The sequence below is a fragment of the Siniperca chuatsi genome, linkage group LG13, assembly GCF_020085105.1.
Source record: "Siniperca chuatsi isolate FFG_IHB_CAS linkage group LG13, ASM2008510v1, whole genome shotgun sequence".
Lineage (NCBI taxonomy): Eukaryota > Metazoa > Chordata > Actinopteri > Centrarchiformes > Sinipercidae > Siniperca > Siniperca chuatsi.
In genome coordinates, this window is record NC_058054.1 from 6736585 (window position 1) to 6756713 (window position 20129).

At 38.4% G+C, this 20129-nt stretch overlaps 1 protein-coding gene across 1 annotated transcript in view; it reads right to left on the reverse strand.

Annotated features, from left to right (window-relative positions):
* Positions 1 to 20129, reverse strand: part of tesk2 (testis associated actin remodelling kinase 2) — a 32463-nt gene that overhangs the window by 9193 nt on the left and 3141 nt on the right. The window contains exons 2-9 of the mRNA XM_044220747.1: positions 18279 to 18727; positions 16797 to 16916; positions 12048 to 12169; positions 9317 to 9365; positions 4286 to 4432; positions 2648 to 2730; positions 648 to 732; positions 137 to 220 (exon numbers count right to left, since the gene is read on the reverse strand). Of these exons, the coding sequence (XP_044076682.1) occupies positions 137 to 220; positions 648 to 732; positions 2648 to 2730; positions 4286 to 4432; positions 9317 to 9365; positions 12048 to 12169; positions 16797 to 16916; positions 18279 to 18401 (813 nt within the window). The 5' untranslated portion in view covers positions 18402 to 18727. The remainder of the gene's footprint in view (positions 1 to 136; positions 221 to 647; positions 733 to 2647; positions 2731 to 4285; positions 4433 to 9316; positions 9366 to 12047; positions 12170 to 16796; positions 16917 to 18278; positions 18728 to 20129) is intronic.

A 20129-nucleotide genomic window follows, 5' to 3' on the forward strand; every position in this document is an offset into this window, starting at 1 on the left:
TATGAATGTTACACAGTATAAACAGGGCGTGAATTATGGGACACCAACAGAACAACCTGTGTAAAATGCAAACAGGCAGGTGGAGTATTTCAAGATTATAGGGTGGAAATGAGGTGAGAAGTAGATGAGCAGTCACCTCTGTGCGGGGGAGGAAGTCAGGGTCAGCCTGGACCCTTGCAATGATCTCACACAGGATTATACCATAGGAGAATACATCAGCCTGAAAACAGATAGACACACATGAAGACATGCAAACACCAAAAAGTTTCCTCCTTGGTTTGTTTTTCCAAAATGGTAAACTGCCTGGTTTGTTATAAAGTAAAACATTTGTGGAACTCCCTGATTTTCCCTATCCTTCTGTCTGAAATACGACTCTCTAAACTCCACAATTTTCCAGAAATGTCATGATCAATGGAAACTGTGCATCTTAATACCAACTCATTATTTTGTTTTGATTATGTATCATTAGTGTTTTGCTTTGATCTTATTTTTTGCTGCTTTTATGATCCACTATCCCCAGGTGTTTAAGTTTAATCAAAACTCATCAAATATCATCTTATTTGAGTTTATTTTCCACACCATCTAAGCTAATACCACTACTTGGTATTAACTGCTGCAGTGGCAGAGGTCAAAGTTGGGGAATTTACCTTCTCGTTGTAGGATTCATCTCTCAGCACCTCTGGAGCCATCCAGAAAGGAGAACCAACCACTGAAAGCTTCTCTCCTTCAGCACTACACACACACACACACAATGATTGACAAAGATTATGGACCACATGTTGATGTATTTGGTGCATTATAATGAGGAAGTAATTTGTGCCAAATAATTCAAGAAACTTCAGAGGCTTTGAGGTGACTCCTGAACTCTGTGTTCCTGGTTGAATAGTGTAATAAAATCATGTAGGCAGAGCAGACTCAATGTCAATTTGTGCGTAAATATGTCAAGCTGACAAAAAGTTGGTTTGAAACAATCCTCCCCTGACCCAGTGCACCACCAGGAAGAAAAGCCTGACCTGACCATGGTCGTGCTGTGTGTAAATGATGACTGGAGAAATGAATAGCAAGAGAAAAATCACAAGGTTACGTTTTGCACTTGAATGAAAAATAAGTGCATTTGTGGGAGGTCATTTCTTTAGTCTGCTTCTGTAATGTTAATATGAACAACCTGCTGGATAAAAGAAGCTGATACAGAAAATCAGTGCAAATATGAAAACTAAGTCCACTCTGCCCTAGCTTTTTCACTCAAAATGACCATCTTGTTCTGTGTGTACCCTCTAGTTAACACATAATTGCAGTATTAAATTGTTAGTCTGTACAATGGATCTTCCTCTCTAATCATTTAAGTTCAGTAGCTTTTGCACTTTATCACCTAGTAAAAAAAATGATAGGTACAGCTACATTCTGTGCATTATTCATACATACATACCCACATACACATGCAGAGATGTACAAGATTATAGAAATGATCATTTGTCTGAGTCGTATCAACACTGTTCCTGAAGACATTTTAGAAAAGAGAAAACAATCCCCCTTGTTCACTGTGCTACTGCAGCGTTAAAAAACCAAAACCCTACGCTGATAGCATTCTCCTGTTATCAAAACACTAAAGTTGAGAATGTGAACTTTACAGCCTGCTGTTAAATTCAGTGCCAGACACATGCTAATAAATAACCCTGTGCCTGGTATGAGGTGAAGGAACACACTTATGTGAGTTACAAATAGCTGTAACAAGGAAAACAGAAAAGAACAAAACACATTGCAGCAGAGAGCAGACATGGACAAAATGATGATCAATATTAATAATATAAGTATTTTCTCTCTTTACGGCTATTTAAAATAATTTGCACCAGATGTGACACTCTATATCTTGACAGATTTCCACAATGTCAATGAGAAGATTAACTCCTGAAGTAAAATGAGGGGCAGTGCAGCTATAATAACAAGGGCCTAATAGTGAATAATTGATAAAAAATTAGGTTAGGGCAAAAAAATCTGCACTGCACTAATAATTGTTTGGCCACTAGGGGGCAGATAAAACATCAAAACAAGCTAACAAGTACATAGCTAACATACATCATTAGATTATTAAGTTGTTATTGCTAACATACAAACAAACAACTGGCTACTTACACATCAAGCAGACATAGAACAACATTAGCATTCAATTGGAGTCATCTATCACCACCTAAAAAATGTAAGTCCAATATTCACTCCTCTTTTAACTCTGGTTTTCTGAGAAAAATATCTGGGGCTTTAACTGCTAAATGCTTCACTTTGCTCATCAGCCACTTACTAACTGTCTGTTTACCGTTTGGTGACTGGCAGGTAGTATACATGGGTTTGTGTACAACCCATGGGCCTACAGGGGTTGGTGAAAAAAGCTGAGACTCAAGGAGAGTAATTGTGCTATTAAAAACCAAAACAATGAGCTAAAAGAGGCTGCAAAGCTTTGTCAAGCTAGAGTTGGGTGACAGCCCCTTTCACACTACACATTCATAGGATTAGTATTGATTAATGCATTAATTAAGTAAGGCAGTTAGAGGAAAAGAAATGAGCTTCCAAAACATTATTTTTTTTCTACTAATAAAGATCTAGGACCGGGTATATCTACAGTATGTAGAGCAGTAATCAGTGGAGAACTCCTTACAGATTGGTGGGGATCTTTTCTGCAAGGCCAAAGTCTCCCACCACTGCTGTGTAGCCGATGTCATCACATTTGATCAGGCAGTTCTGTGAATACAGAAAAACATTATCATTATTATCACACATGTTTAGTTGAGGAAGTGATTTTAAAAAAAACATTTTGCAGCATAGCGATATCAGCCCAACCTCCACTTCCTGATTGAACTTCAGCCTTCAACATTATTTTACTGTACATTCTCATTCTCTGTACAGAGAAAATGGGAACTAACAGGAAAGTTTTGACTCTTCTCCTTCACCCTAAAAGGAACTATTTGTAAATCTACTGTTACTGCTGACATCCTCTGCACAACCCTGTGTAACATGACAGTTAACAAACTGACACCTGGTAGCCACAGATACTGAGTTGAGCTGAATGTTAATGTTCTATATACTCACAGTTTATTTATACATATCATTCTACCTGGCATAACTTGTGATACATGAATCCAGTGCACAACACTCTCACTATGCTTCCGTCCTTAATTGTGGGTTAGCATGCTCTACCATGCTGCTTAAGTGTACATTAATGTATAGTACATACACAATGTGTTAAGTACCTTTTGTTTACATATGTCTTACAATGCCACCTTGCCCTTTAGTCCTTGGCACTATGTAGTAAAATGTACTGTATGTGCTGTCAAAACGTTACTGCCTTATTCCTGGGCATTTCTTGCACTTTGTGAATTTATAGCTTATAACTCCTTTATAATTGAAGGGTATATCGACATGTAGCTGTATAAAAATACAGTATAACTTCTAAAACATAGAATAAAGTTACAGTTGGAAGGTGAGCGTGTTTGGAACATGTACATAGCATTAATTATAATATTTACAAAGTTGCTTTGTCCATTGAGTTGAATGACTCCGTTATGAGTCATAAGCAAATGGACTTTGTATCAAATTGAGGAACTATAATCTGCAAGGCTATGACACCATTTAACCCTCAGAATCAACTACAAAACTGAACGACAGGCTTAGACAGGCAATTAATATGAGTTTACAGCAGAGTGCATACTGTCCCTGTTTCCTGCCAGTTCCATGCCAACATGGCTCTGGGTCAAGTTGGAAAACTAGAAGCTGCCTGGTACAGATTATCACATCTGACTGTGACACTGTGTTCTTTACAGAGAGGTTAACAGGTCTAACTAGGAGCAGATAAGTCTTTTACATCTAACATTTGCATCTAACATCTAACACAAGTCTTATGTACAGAGGATGCTTCACTAATAAAATAATAAAAACACTGATATCACACTCTGAGCTGTCAAAACCAACTAATATTTGAATATATACTGTACAGTACTGTACAAAAGTCCTAGGCCACCTGAAATTACTGGACAACAGAAACACAAAAGTTGCCAAAGTCAAAGGAAGAGTCATGAAAACATTTCTGAACTAATACATTCCCTAGCACGCCTAGGACAATATGTGGATCTCTAAACCAAAAATACTACACGTTAAAGCTCCATGTAGATATGTAAATTAAAAAAATACAAATCTACAGGATATGCTACTTTGTTGTACTGTGGCCACAAGAAGGCCTGCAGTTCTATTTTTAGCTATGGTTTCTCCTCTTAATGACCAATTAGCCTGTCTAGCTAACCTTGGAGGTGAGGTCCCGGTGGAATATGCCTTTGTAATGCAAGTAGGCCAGGCCACTGGCAATCTCACAAGCCAGTTTCACCCTTGTTGGCCAACTCAGGTGTTTGTTGCTGTCTAGAAGCTGCTCCAGGTTTCCACCATTGATGTACTGGAGAGAGACAAAGAGAGACACACAAACAAATACGTAGGTAGATATTAACAAAACACTGACCCAAGGAACACAAACTATTACATTTTACAGAAATATATAATTTCAGTTTTCTATTTCAAATATTTTTTTAAAAATGGTGCTAGGCTAACTAATGCATCTAATAAATTTTTGAAATTTAAATTCTAATAGCATGTTCTGCCCAAAACATGTTGAACAACAAATAGATGGCCGAATTATAGGGTTCAGAACATATGGACTGAAAAAATTTAAGGACATCTTTTGTCAAACAATTATTGATTACTAACATTAAATGTTCTTCAGCCTGGAATTGCATTGCTATGCTCTGAATGACTAAATATTCCTGTTTTGACTGAGTGACTCGCTATATCGTTAAAATATTCAGACACACTTTAACTACATAGAGGTACAGACTAACTACATTACACAAACTAACTGCCTATCCAGCTGGCACACAGAGTGTATGACTGAGTGGTGGGTTGTTTGGGTTACAGACAGCCCGCCTAGGGGCTAGCTGGTGTATCGACCAACTGGCTGAATAAAATGTGGCTGACAGCCTGTTCAGCTGGCTGATAGAACTACTAGTTTCCTGCATGCATGAATGTGGACCGTCTGACCATCGTGCAGGCTGAAGAGTGGACAGCCAGGAGGACAAATCACTCTGTCTGTCAGCTTCGATCCAGAAGAACATGTCTGACCTTGCTGCTTGCATGCAAACACACAGACACACTAATCCCATGTCACATATTACAAACAGCGGTTAACTAGATAGAGCTGAGATGGGATAAAGAGATGGTCTGGTTTAGCTGTGGTTATTGGTATGGCTGACGGCATATAATTAGGACATAGGGGGTGATGGTGAGGGGAGGAGGTTTCTCATTTTCTCATTGAATAAACTGGGCCTCTGGCCAGATTAATTCTATTTATCAGATAATCTTAGCATTTTTTTTTTACAATAAATGTAAAAATCTATATGAATGGGTATTGTAAAAATGTAACCTGAGCAAGACAATTATATCAGATCTATCAACTCAATGAGCTGCCTTCCTACAACAAAGGTCATTATCTCTCCTAAACTGTGCATGACTTTCCAGCTGAATGCAGGTTCACATCCCTTGTCACACCATCTCTCTAGACTACTTATATCTTAAGTGCTGTGATGGTTCAGCCTCCAAAGGACTGACTACTAACTGGACTGAGTTTTCAATCGGTGGCATCTTAAAGAAGGTATCCTTCTACATTTGGTATCCAATTTAAAGTGTAAAAAATAGAAAATAAACATTTAACAGGCTTGGTGATGTTAAATCGATTCAGGATCGCTAATATGAAAAACCTGCTTTGTCAACTAAGTTAAAGTCATTGTGATACAGTTAGCTCAGAAAGCCAATGTTGGTATGTCACATAATGTTTGTAAATATTTTGGATCCACTACCCAAGTGACCTATACTTGCTGTTTGTTACAGCTAAAGTAAATATCTCTTTAATAACATCCTATTTTTATTAATTCAGTGGTATACAGCAATAAACTAGAATGTAGCCTGATGAAGATGAGAAGTGTGCCAAACTACATCAGTTTTGCTGGACCATTTTTTCAGCCTAGGACTTTAAATTAAGTCTTTGTCCTTGGATCACACATAGTGAAACATTCATTAAAATATTCCAGACATGAATAATCTTGTCCATTGCATATATATATATATTTTTTTTTATTTTAGATCCTAATCAACAGTTGAGACAAAATTGACTAATGCTAGACCTTTAATGCCCCCCAAAAGGTTGAGCTCCCTGCAGTCCTGATACCATCAAATGTTCTGACACACACACACATATAAACACAACCCAATTGAAGACCTCAGAGGATTACAGTATTTGTCCAACAAATTCCTCAGTAGCCACCGAGTTCAACATCTGTTGTCTGCCTGGTTGAAGTTTGGGGGGGAGAGGGATACAACAGGGGAAAACTCCACTGGAGACAAGTAAAACTCTAATCCAACTGCCTTCCTTTATCATCTCATTTAAGAGCTAGACAGCACAGCCAATATGCATTGAGTGCAAAATGTGCCTGATCCAGAAAGCAAATCACATGGTTTAGCAGAAGAGGGCACCTGCTGTGTCAACTAAATGTAACTGAATGGAAGTAAAGTCGCATTCAAAAAAGCCTCTTATTCAGGGATGGTAAATTCCCCTGGAATTTGCTTTATCCTATTTGTCAAGTTACTGATATACCAGAGTAATTACTTGACATAGCACATGTTTGAGCCATATGTGCCTCACCATGATCATGTATAATGTAGAGTGCTAAGGAAATGAGAAACATACGGCTGGTTACAACTGCTGTGGAAATTGCTCTGTTACACTGTCTGTGTTTCAGGTTAAAAACCCTGGAAAGACTCAAACAAAAGAATCCTTGTTTGCTGCTGGGAGCAGCTTCAAACAGCAGTATAATCCTGCCATGGGTCATGACTTACCATTAGTCCAGATTATGATTGCAGAAGCATTTCCTATAAAGTGCATTAGATTGATATTCAGCAGAGACAAAACAAGGCTCGGTCTAGATCAGTGGTTCCCAAAGTGGGTGCCTTGAGGACGGGCGAAGGGTCCCCCCAAGATTTTCTTTTGCCTGTGGTTTGTTTATTTTGCAGTTGTTTGTAAATTTGCGTGTGTCTGTGTGTGAGAGATGGTGAGTTTCTCGAGCTAGCTTGGGGCCATGCAGCAACTTAATTCTCCATTTCCTCTGAGCACGGCCTCATCGTGGGGGTCAGGTAACAAAACAGCATGAGCCTGCTACCAGGGTCAGAGCATTCAGTTTGGTCCTGACATGACACAAGAGGATCTGTTGACCCTGCAGCAGGAAAACAAGACCTACTGCAGTGTGCATGTATGTATATGTGTGTCTTACAATGCATGGATTCACTTTGCAACTACAGAATAGGATGAAGTGTGTGTGTGTGTGTGTGTGTGTGTGTGTAAATTTGGAATCTTAAAATGTGTTCTGCAGAAAGTTGGTGTTTGTCTTTGTTTGTCAAGGATACAATAAGCACATTCACTGTGCGATGTAACAGTGTAATCAAGTACATGTGTGTGCGCCTGGAGGCATCTTTAACAGTGTATGCTTTCTCCAGAGTGGGATGAATCATTGAATGCGTATTAAAATACAAACGTTTTTACAAAGATGCATCTTAAGTCACTGGTTCAGCTGTTGAAGTGTACGTGTGTGAATCTATGTACATGTACATGTGTGCATCTATCATGAATGTGTGTTTTTGTGCAGTTTTTCTGTGAATAAAATGACCACAGGACATAGAACTGTCATCCCACGGCTTAGGACATCAAACTAATAGCATGATGTTACCATCCTTGAGTAAAGTAGTAGTTGTGCATCAACGGCAGGTGAATACAGCAAGAAATTAGAGCTGCAAATAATGATTATTATCTGCTGATTATTTTCTCGATTACTCTTTTGGTCCATAAAGAGGCCTAAAATAATAAAAAAATATACCCATCACAATTTTCCAGAGCCCAAGGAGACGTCTGTATATTGCTTTTCTTATCTGACCAACAGTCCAAAACTCAAGAAATGTAGTTTACTATAATGCAAGAAGGAAAAGCAGAAATTTCTCACATTCGAAAAGCTGTAACCAGCAAACTGTAACCACCAAAAACTTTTTGAAAAATGACTTAACAATTAATCAACGATCAAAATAGTTGCAGATTAATTTTCTGTTGAACGACTTATCAATTAATCATCAGCTCTACCAAAAATTCTCTTTTATTTTAGTAAAATTCTCATATCTAGAATCCATCATTTAGCAATGTTTCCAATGTCCTGAAAATCAAACGATACCCAGCTAATGTTTCTAAATATGAATTGAAGAATATTTGCAGACCTCTGTTTTTCAGACTACTGATTTTTAATTTCACCCCTGGTCCTGTATTATTGTTGTATTATTCACATATTAGTTATTGCAAAAATCCTGACAAAGGCTCAGTGCAATATCCACACAAAAGCCGGCACAAAATCCTTTTTTACATTCTGTCAAAGTGCATCTGCTTCACATTGGCTCAGCAAAGAAAACCAAAACTAATTCTTTGTAAGTGTAGGAGAAGCTATTCATTACAACAGGAATGCCATATTAATTAGGTTTCAGGTCATATTTACCCTTTGTACCTTTCATTTCTCTTCCAAATAAAGAGAATTAGGACTGACCTTCTAGCTTTTTCATTAAGGAGCTAAATATAATCAACTGCTTATCAAGCATTTTCCATGACTAATTAATGATTAATCACATACGCAAAGTTATCTGTCCCTCTCTCCCACACACACACTTAAACACACTTGAACACACAGATGAACATACACAGGTTAAATATAGGCGTTGTACAGCCTAAAAATACTACTCACTGTAACCCTAATGGTGTATGCCCTAACAGTCCCTGGAGAATTTTATTAGCCGTCTGTATCAAATTATCGCTCCCTCTTTCTCTCCCTCTCACACACACACACACACACACACACACACACACACACACACACACACACACACACACACACACACTCGAACACATAGCCAAAGTGTTATGTATACTTAAGAACATTCAGGTCTTTTGGCTTTCCACAATTACAGACTAGCATGCTTCTGTGTTGTGTTCATGGATGACGTAAACGCTCACCTGAAAATAGTAGGAACATTTACAAACACATGGATTCATCAGTTCTCACATTCACATGTAGACACAAGAAGTGCTAGAACATAGGTACACCAGTACACTGCCTTTCATTAGTAGTGACGCTTTGATCTCACACATCATTGGTTTGTTCACAAGCTTTAATGTGAAATGGTGTGTTTGTGTGTGTTTTCCTACCTCTGTCAGAGCGTGAAGCTGGCCCTCATGGACACACACTCCCTTGAACCTGCAAAAAGACATGCAAGATGAAGGTCTCATAATGTAATGATTTAAGCTTTAAGACAACACGAAGACATCTGTTAGAAATTGATTGGAATGAATTAAATCAGAGTATTGAGGCTGACACACAACTTGACTTATCTTAACTTACTTATCACAATTCACAATCTAATGAAAAGTTGGGAGAAAACCCATCCCACACAGTTTTTAGTTTCTCTTAGTTCAAGTACTTGCTCTGAAGGGTCATATACATTAAAATAATGCTAAACAAAACACTTGCATGACCTTCTCTGTTGTGAGTAAACAGAGAAAGCAGGAAGAATAGTTAAGAAAAGTTTAAGATTTCAGCGGGCAAGACCAGACAAGTGATTACTGCGAGATTGTCTGTTAACAGGAGGATAATAACAGCTCAGTTGCTTCACCTGCATTCCAGCCATATCTCCCTCTACCTAGCCTATCAATTTCTACATTCTTATTAAACAGAAACACAATCTTCCACACTGCTCTTTCACTTGTGTGTGTGTGTGTGTGTGTGTGTGTGTGTGTGATGGGTTTTTACAAATTGTCAAAATATCCTTAACCCAGAAAGGACCATGTACACCTTCAACTAAAGTGAAACAATGTGTGCGCAGAGCAACATACGAACCAACTTTGTTCACGAGCAGCGTTGAAGGCCTCATAATTCTGAAGGCAATGAAAAGGTCAACTTTCTGGGTCCTTGTTGGATTTCAGCTAACAATGGCCCCCTCAGTGTCCGCTTGTTAACACACAGACACACTCACACAATCCACTAGGCATGCTCAACAAAGATGGCATTGTAAAATATTCTGTGCATATGTGTGTATGCACAAGTACACACACACAAAGACATTTATGCATGTATGTGCATGTTCATGTTCATAAACACACACTCTCCCACTCAGGAGCCCAGAGCAGAATGTGAACTTGAAATTGCATGGATTTGAATTCTCATTCCTATAAAGTTTTATTTTGTCTACTGACTTTTCCTCTTCCTGTCATAAAACACCAGGCAAAGCAAGTTTATTTGTGTAGCACCTTGTAAATACAGAGGCAGTTCAAAGTGCTTTACATGAGATGAAGAAGTGCATTAGAACAATATTTAAAAACACAATAAATAAAATAAAATAAAGTACAAATAGACCAAAAACCATAATGATGAAATACAGTATTAGTGTAATGACAGTGCAGTAATAAGTTGCCCTAAATTCAATAAAGGACATAAAATACAGTAGAGAAAATGATCAATTAAAGCCACAGGAAAACACGATCATTTTTATTTTATTTATTCTATAAATAACTAGTAGCCAGGGGTAATGTGCTCAGTTCTTGTTATAACTCTGGCGGCAGTGTTTTGAACGTGCTCAAGTTGTCTAATGGTCTTTTTGGGTAAAAAGTAATAAAACGACGAGAAAGACATTTTACATTCACAACCAACCAATAACATAAAGGACAATTAAAGACAAGAGTTCAAAGAGAGAACAAAAAGGTCCTTTACAACTGATGTATGTGCATGTTAGTGCTGTCCAAAGGCTTGTTCATAGTATTATGCATTCTGTCTTGATTGCACATAAAGCTTACAGTGCCAGAAGCTCAATTACTTAATGCAGGTGATGACAAGCGCTGTTTTGTTTACTTCATATAATAGTTAATAGCTGCATCTTCCACTGGTTTAGGTTTTGACATATCTTGTTTGACCAAAGATTAGACTGCCTGTGCTTTGGGTATCGATGTGGAAAAGCCAATCAGCTGTCTACACTGCATGAAGTCCCACCTCCACTTTATTGGTCAGTGCACACCAGTTTATATTTGTACAGCTCCTCTAAAAACTTCCTCCTCACTTCAGGACCACAAAGTCAAGTGTAAGGGGCTTACACACTATCATGTTTTACCCATTTTGTCTGACCAATCATTGACCGGAATCAAAAAAATTAACCTGATTGTACATAGTCTCGTCCTGTTCCCTTGTGACAGAAAGGGTCCTCCTCGCTTTTTTCGCCTCTAGGCAGCTGCTGCAGCTCTAACAGGAGCTGGCGGTTTAGAAAATCCATTGTTAATACGCTCTGTGTTTGACACAGTTTCTAGCCAACCCCAAAGGAAACAGGTCACAACCACAATCACATGAGCAAGAGAGAGAAGAGAGAGGTAGAGGGAGAGGCAGATAGCAACACAATATATTTTTAATAACTGAGAGTGGCAGGTGTTAAGAAATGAAGTCATAAGAAATGACTAATATATACTGTAACGTCTTTTGTGTGGGAATAATGATAAAGTAAAATAAAATAAGCCTACTGTGAATTAAATGAATCTCATTCCAAATTACTACTGGCATCTTATTGTTATATCTCTTATAATGAACTGACAAACAAAAGGCCTTTTGGATTAGACCTAAAACGTGCTAAAACAAAATTACTTATTTTTTCTTACACCAGGGCTAATCACGTTTTACAATGTAGCTGATGATACGTGATAATGCAATAATCAAACAGAATAACAAAGTGGAAAATAATGCCGTTATTTTGCTTGCTTTGTTTTATAAGCTACATTAAAATGGCTTTTAAATTGGTTTCTGATGATTATATGAGAAGAAATTAACACATTTTCCAAGTCCAGCTGAAACTTTTTAGTAACTTAGTAACCCTTGGATATAGTAAGTTATTCTGTTACCAACCTGAGTATGTTTGGATGGGAAAGCCGGTTCATTAGTTGGACCTCTCGCAACATGTTAGCTCTGTTGCTGCTGAGCTTGTTCATCTTCAGAGCCATAACTTGGTCTGAAGCTCGATGACGTACCTGTAAAACAGTCAAATGATGCCACATTTCAACATGTTGCAAATACTGTCAAGTACAACTAAACAAAGGATAAATCCCAATATCTGCGCTATATTAACATTTAAAGTATATTCTGCTTAATTTAACACATACTTTTTCATAATTTTCAGCTTGGGTGACTATGTGTAGGCCTTGAATAGCTTGAAACTCTGCTCTTCTATAATGGATACTTGTTAAAAAAAAAAAAGGAAGGAAGGAAGGAAGGAAGCACATAAAAGAGAACTGAAAAGAGGTCAGTCACTGTTGACCAGCCATAACAAAGTAGATGTGTCAATCCAGAGCTGCACAATCAATTTTGTATTATTGTGCATTGGGATTTTTGTTTCCATCTAATTGTTAGATAATGGTGGCATCACCATCCATCCATCGATGATTGGGCACAACAAGAGATGTAAAATAGTTTTGTTTCTAAAATCTTAGAAGACTGTAATTGTGATCACAGTGTATTACAAAAGAGCCCAATATTAGATATAAACATTGCCTGGTTACAGTAAATTCCAAGTATCGACCAGTTCTCTGAACAGAAGGTAGTGTGTTGGTAATGGGTTTCAAGATTAAGCTTTAAAGAAAAACTGGGACCAAATTAAAAAACTAATGTGTCTTACTGGTAGTGTGTAGTGGAGGTATAAAAAAAAACATTTAAAAAAACACTCATAACATGCCCTTTACATCCCTCCTAACTAAGAACAAGTATTGTTTTGGTTCAGGAGGGAATCTGAAATACAAAGATTTTAATTTGAAATAATTCAAAACACACTGACATTTGCTTCCCAAAAATAACTGCAGTCCATTTCATAGGGTGAAAAGGCCTCTGAAAGAGCACTTAACACATTATTATGGTGGTTTTAAAAAATAAATGTTGCATGTCCTACCACTTCACAGCCTTTGAAATAATAAGGTGACTTGAGGTCTTCATACAGCAGGTTTCAAAGATGCCACAATGTAGTGCATTAATTACCAAGAATTTGAGTTCTTCTAAATGCACTCATTTGCATGCAAATAGGAAATATCAACCTGCAAACCACAGAAGGCACCACATAAATGACTGAGACGAATGCTGCAGACACATTTATCTACCTACACTTGCTAACTCACTTCCTGACAACAGAAACATAATTAGATCATGATGCAGGTTTTAATCTAACTGTTTGAAAAGGCTAAATTGATACCCCTGTGTCTATAGGTAGACAGCCTTCAGCAACAAAGAGCCTATTCAAACATTATCAAGTGCTCCAGGCAAGGTATAAAGTTCAGGAAATCATCTGGAAGCATTCTACATACATGCAAAACAGAGCTGCATACCGTCACATTAGTATAAGAGCTATGATCACATCTATGCTACTGCACTTTTGACATTATAAATAAACACCTTAACTATTTTAAACTACACTAGACTCTATACATAAAATGTGAGGTGTCAATGCAGCTAATATTCTTAGCTGTGGAAAACTTGAATCTACTGTATGGAAATATGTTACCAAAGAGACTGTCAGTCAAATATAACAGTAGGCAGCTTTAGATCACCTTCTAACACAGCCACAGTACACTGGTGACACAATGGATGGGCAGTATCACTTACAGCAGGAAAGGGAATTGACAGATAAAACAAAGTCAATATGGATTATATAGGAGGCATTAACGATGGAAGTCAATGGATAAAACTGTTGCTATGCTGCAATTTTGCTATTTGGAGACATCTCAATGAAGTGCAAAGTTATCAAAATGATCTATATATAGTAGAGAAAGCATAACAGATCGTGGAGTTTTCTGTGCTCTGTTCGGTCTCATACATACAGACACAAAAACTGCTCTGTTCAAGTTCAAAGGAAAGGGCCTGGCTATAAGAGCCGACAGTCTCCACCGCAGGACAGCAGAAACAACAGATGGCCACTCCTCTGAAGGCCTCCTCCCCCACATCCGTCTATCCTCCCCCAACCCCCCATTCCTCACTCTTCACATCCCCCCAATCTGCATTTGGTCCTGATCCCCCTCTTTCTCCTCCTCGCTGTGGCGTGCAACAAACCGTCCTCCCTAATCTTCACCTTCCCCAGTAGTCAACTCCAAGGTCTTCTTTTTCTCTTCTCGTCTCCTAGCTTTCTGCTCTATGGTCTTGCACACTCACCTCTCTAATATCTCCTCTTTTAACCACTGTACATTTCTGGAAAACATACCCCCAGTGCCCTTGTCCACCAAAACACTTCTCCCTTTTCTCCTCCTCCCTCTAACTCAAGCTCTAGACAACCTCTAAATCACCTTCTCCAAAACTCCTCTTCATCTCCTCTGAAGCCGTTGTCTGCCCCCATCCCTTGTACTCCATAAACTCCTAAAACCTCCTTTCAACCCCCATTTTTCACCCCCATTCAACAGTCTTGCCAACCCAGCTCTCCGCCATCAAAAGCTTTTCCCCCTCTGGTTCCTCCTCCTCTTAGCCTCATATCTCTGTCCATCATTCTCCTTGACTTTAAGCTTTTCTCAATTTCTTCTTCTCTCTCTGTTTACCTATGCATTCCCCTATCTCTCACAGAAAAAAAAGAGTCAGACGAGAGTCAGAATGTAACTGGTGTGGCAGAAAGTTGTGGACAGCTACTGTTCAAGTTGAAATGCAGTTTTCAAACAGCAGCATGATAGCAAAGTGATCAATGTTTAAAAGCGGTCGTACTTGTTTCACTCACTGATACATGCTGTAAATGTGGATATCATTAATTGAAACTGCTGGCTGTTGCTTATTTGCGTCACTGCTGTTCACTCACTTGCAGCGCTGTGGGTTATGAATAAGCTCCAGTGTTTACACAGCCCACAATGGGGTGTTTCTGCTGGCATACCCAGAGCACAACGGGTTACAATAAACAAATGACTTAATATAGTCTTTATATGGCTGATTAAAATCAATTAAAATATGCCATGATTTGCTCGAGTACAGATCTTTTTAGATCGGCCTGGGCCATCCTTAACCACATGCACAACACTCAAATATCACCAATACCTGTCAGACACCATCAACAGTATCATCAATTAGCCCAACCCCAAGTTGTAGTCTGACAGAGAGACACTGGAAACTGAATTTGAAACCAGTTCATCAATCCAATACAGATCCACTGTTAGATAGATTAGATTATAGTAGAGGGCTTGTCGTTGTGTACTAAGACAATATTGAAATTCCAATATACAATATATAAGTGACAAGAAAAATATAAACTATTGTAAATTATGATGTCATTTGATACAACAAATAATGTGACATGAAAGTGAGCCAGGCTCAATATCATTCCAAACCTTCTAGGCCATTACTTTAATTAATCAGATTATCTCCCTTCATGTATAAGAGACCACAACCCTTCCCCCATACTTGTCAACTTTATTCTGTGTTAACCCTTTACATAACAAAAGTTCAGTCTTGCATGTACACCGTGGTTTTGTGTGTATGTGCACAAGTGTGTGACTGATGCACATACACACAAAACCTCTTGAATAAATATCCAGAAAAAGCATGTATCATCCTACACCAACTTAAAATGAAATGCTATCAGTCTATCAAGGTCTTGATAATTTATTTCACACAAGTGCAACTCAGCTCCTTTCCTAGATGAGCAGTCCTTTCACATTGCTTATTTAAACCAAACTGAACCAAATTTTCACACGCTCATGGTGGCCTTGTTAACACAACAAACATGAAGTGATAAGGAAAATAAAATGTCTGCGCTGATGGTTGTTTAAAAAGAGGCTTCACTTAGCAAAGCCAAACTAATAACACCAAACGTGCTTGTGTGACTCCATTCACATGCCTGGAGGGGGAAGGGAACGAAGTTACAGGGTTAACAACCCCGTGTTTAAGTGATGTCTTTGACAGTCAAACTTGACCTAAAAATGTCCGGAAAAGACTAGAGAGTGAAGACCAAGATAGCTCAGAAACGATCAGTCTTTGACCTACCAAGCATATCAACTTGACAACATAACTCAAATGGAAAATGACATTAGGTTTTAAACTCCGGGATTGCGTTTTAGTCTGAGTGGGTGGAAACAGAGACTTTTGAAAACGATGAAGCAGACACCCATGTTCACTTCCTGATTGGGTCTTCTCAGTCATGACGTGTCCTTCCATGATTCGTCATGCCCCTATCACGTAACCCTTTTCCAGAAGAAAACAAACAACATCAGCCTTGACTACCAGCGGTTAATTCAACATGGATAACAAATTACAGGCATTTTATACTCATGTTACTTTCAGTAACGGTTCCACCTTGTCGGTGGCCCAAGTAAAGAAATCTCTGATCTTACTTTTCGCCATTGCTGTTCTTCGTTCATAGTATTTTCTGTAACTAAGCAACCAACTACAGAGTAGACAATCTGCTTCCTGTTTACACCAGCACATGCATACCCAGTTTACACGAACGGTCACGTGATATGCGTTTTCAGGTGTGTTAGTATGGACAGAGATTATTTCTGAAACTGTGCTAAAACGCTTGTGCGTACGGAGATCGTTTTTGTTTTAAAACGCTGTTTAATAAATGAAAATGTATTAGTGTGGACATAGCCTGAAGAAGCCCAGAAAAGAGAAGAGAAAAAACTGTAATCACTGATCTCCACCCACCTTAAAGACATCAGAGAAAAATCCAGAGCCAATCCACTCACAGGTGAAGTCATCAAGGCGTGTAAGACAGGAGAAGGCACTGATGAGGGCTCTGTAGGATGATGGCCACACCCTGCCCACCTGGAGAAGACGGGGACAGACTGGTATCAACAGGTTAAGATGAAGTCTTTGCTGCATGCTGTAGGACCTCTGCTATAACTTGCTTGATGATGTTGCCTTTAAGTGGGGCATGGACTAGAAGACTAGAAACTAGATATAAAGGCTGACTGCACCAACATACACAGATTTTCCTCAGTCCTGACAGACAGAAAGAAGCGCACACTGAAGTCTCTAGGCAAACCCGTAAACCCCCAAAATCTTCCAAGAACACAAATTCTAGTGTGTATATATACTAAAACATAATATTTTAACTTAATCCATCAACAGTGTCGGTGTAGCTCATTTATGCTGTCAGTTGCACAGAATAGCCAAAGACACAGATGGAAAAAATGTGTGAAATGGTTGATGGACAGACATAGATAACATGGACCATCAACCCATCAACCATAATCCCACTATCTCTAGTCTTAACTTAAACATAACCATTTTCAATTTAAAACCTATACTAACCAAAACATAGCCACTTTTAATCTTATACCTAAACTAAGCTTCCTGGTTTTGCAGGCCAATCACAGTACTTGTGCCAATAACTCTGGTGAGATCCAAATGTTAACCAGAATGGGGCAAAAATCAGATGAGTTTTGGATCTTCAGTGAAACCTGGATGAACTGCATCATAAATGAATGCTTTCTCACTCACGACTAGAGCTGAAGCAATTAATAATTTAATCATTTAGTCAATCTACAGAAAAGTTAATACAATTTTTGATTAAATAATGTGATAATCAATTAATCATTTTAGTTACTTTGTCTAGCAAAAATGCAAAACATTTGCTTGTTCCAGCTTTTAAATTGTAAGCATTTGCTGCTTTTGTGATTGCAGTTCTACTTATGGCACACTGCACTATTTCATCATTTACTTGCTGTTTTTGGTCAGTTTGTTTTATTATTATTTCTTGCGCGCACACACAGATGGCACAGTATTCAGTTGTGACAATCAAACATATTCAAAAAGAATCTTTATCAGAACGATTGGCAACAACTAGATCAGGAGGCAAACAATAAGAATCCTTAAACCTCACATAATGTATGACTGATTTTATCTCCTGACTGTGGCCAACAACTGGTCCAGACTTGAACTAACTCAGTCCAACTTGGTCTGATCAGTCCAAATCATAATTATAATAGGCTCAATGATAATTTTGTGTGTGTATAAGAACTACATTTTTTTTTCTCTATCCAAAGCTATCAAGAAAGTGGAAACAATATAACTAATTAGCAATACTTTTTTTGAACTCTTAATACCTGCACAGGAACCCTGTACACTGTGATGTATGCTCTGCACATGTGAAATGCATCCTACTCATAAAAATGAACAACTGACCTGTGAGGGCAAGCCCATGCCCATCTCGCCGACCCCTACCCCTCCAATACCATCTCTGTCCTCGTTGATACGTTCAGGTCGTGTAGGAAACCCAGCGATGGAGTTGCGTTTATTCCGGTCCATAGTGATGTAAAAGATGGTGATACCAGTGAGGGTAATATGGGGCTTTTTCTGTAATGTACCCACATGACAAGAGGACTAGATTGTTTTAATGGTGCCGAGGGTTCCACGGCAGCACAGAATTTACTCAGTACGTGTCCTGGGAGAAAATACTTCACGCACATAAGACTTCAGTTTAAATTTTTGTTTAGGGCACCCCTGGTGACACACCCTGGCTGGATCCAAGATGTCTCCTACTAGTCCAGTTCCTCACTGCTTGTAACTGGGGAGTCCACCAAGATGAGAGGGTTTTCACATGTTTGACAGATGTATAGTGAGCCCTTGGAGACCTAGAGAAAGTAAAGAGAAAAATGAATATAGGGTCATTTCTGTGGTGTCATATTAAGAAGAGTATAATGGCAGGGGGGGTTATTGTTCTTAGATTCACAGTTATGCCTCACACGATACATGCGTATTTTTTTGTGAATTGAAGTTGAAGCATAACACATTAAGATCACAATCACTTCCACTTCACAAAAAAGTTTGGCTATTTAATAGCAGCTAAAGCTGTAGACTGGGCCTTGCCTTAGGATGGATGAGACGGGCCCAAATGTAATGGCTGTAATAGGGGCCGATTGTCCTATTATGGGAGATTAGCCAAGGAATAGCTCAGGTCCTGGACCTTTCCGCCATCCAAAACAAAATCAGCAGGGTACAAAGGGTGCAAAGGAAGTCTGTGGCTAAAGGTCTTTTTTTACACTCAAACAATATGGCTTTCATATCTAACTTTTAAGAGTACTTTATTCCAGAGAAAGATCTCTTTGGTTGATAAGACATGTTTAGCCTGGTTATGAACACTTTTTCCAATACTTTGAAAGAAAAGTGGAAAACTATGTTGAAAAAAAACATTCAATGAGACAGGAGAAAGAAAATATCCCTTCAGTTATTTTTATCTTTAAAGACATTGTCTTTAAAATAGTATGTTTTTAATTAAGAGTTTTTTAGTTACACACAAAGATTGAGCTTCTTATGCACAATTGTTCAATAAAATAATGAGTGAAGCAGCCTTTAATTAATTAAGACTGAATGAGGACAAATGACCTATCAAAAAGTATCAAAAAGCTCTGCAGATCCTGATGGACAACTGACCAACAGGTAGTAAGGACAACAGCATCACTAACTTATCTACTAATTGTTCCTTAGTTAATTAAGGAACTATATCATGATATTGTCCTTCGGACACAAGATTCTACAAACACAACAACACTGGTTGCCAATAGAGGCAACTAGGCCAAACAAAATGATTTACAGTAGGCCAGGTTGGTTGCTTGGGGTAACTAGGCAACCAATTACTGTTGAACCCTGCTTGTGGGTTATTCTGTGATGTTGACAGTTTATCATTTTTAGCCCACAATCAGTTGTTTCACTTTTTTCACAATTTCCAAATAAATCTAACAGCAAGTTTCCAAATAAATCTAAAAGCAGCACCAGCTAGGTACCAGTATACAAAAAAGATTCTACACTTAAAGTGAATTTGTTGGGGCAACTGGGCAAACACAACTGTTGTGACCTGGTTATGTTTAACAAGCTGTTTGAAGTAATTTAATGTTTTTGTCTAGAGCTGAAACGATTGTCCACACGCACAAGGACAGGACACACATGCACACGTGCGAGCATGCAGGTGATGCATTACACAGTCCTGCCAATGGTTTTGCGCCAAATTATGCAGCAATACGCCAACAAAGAGAGGGA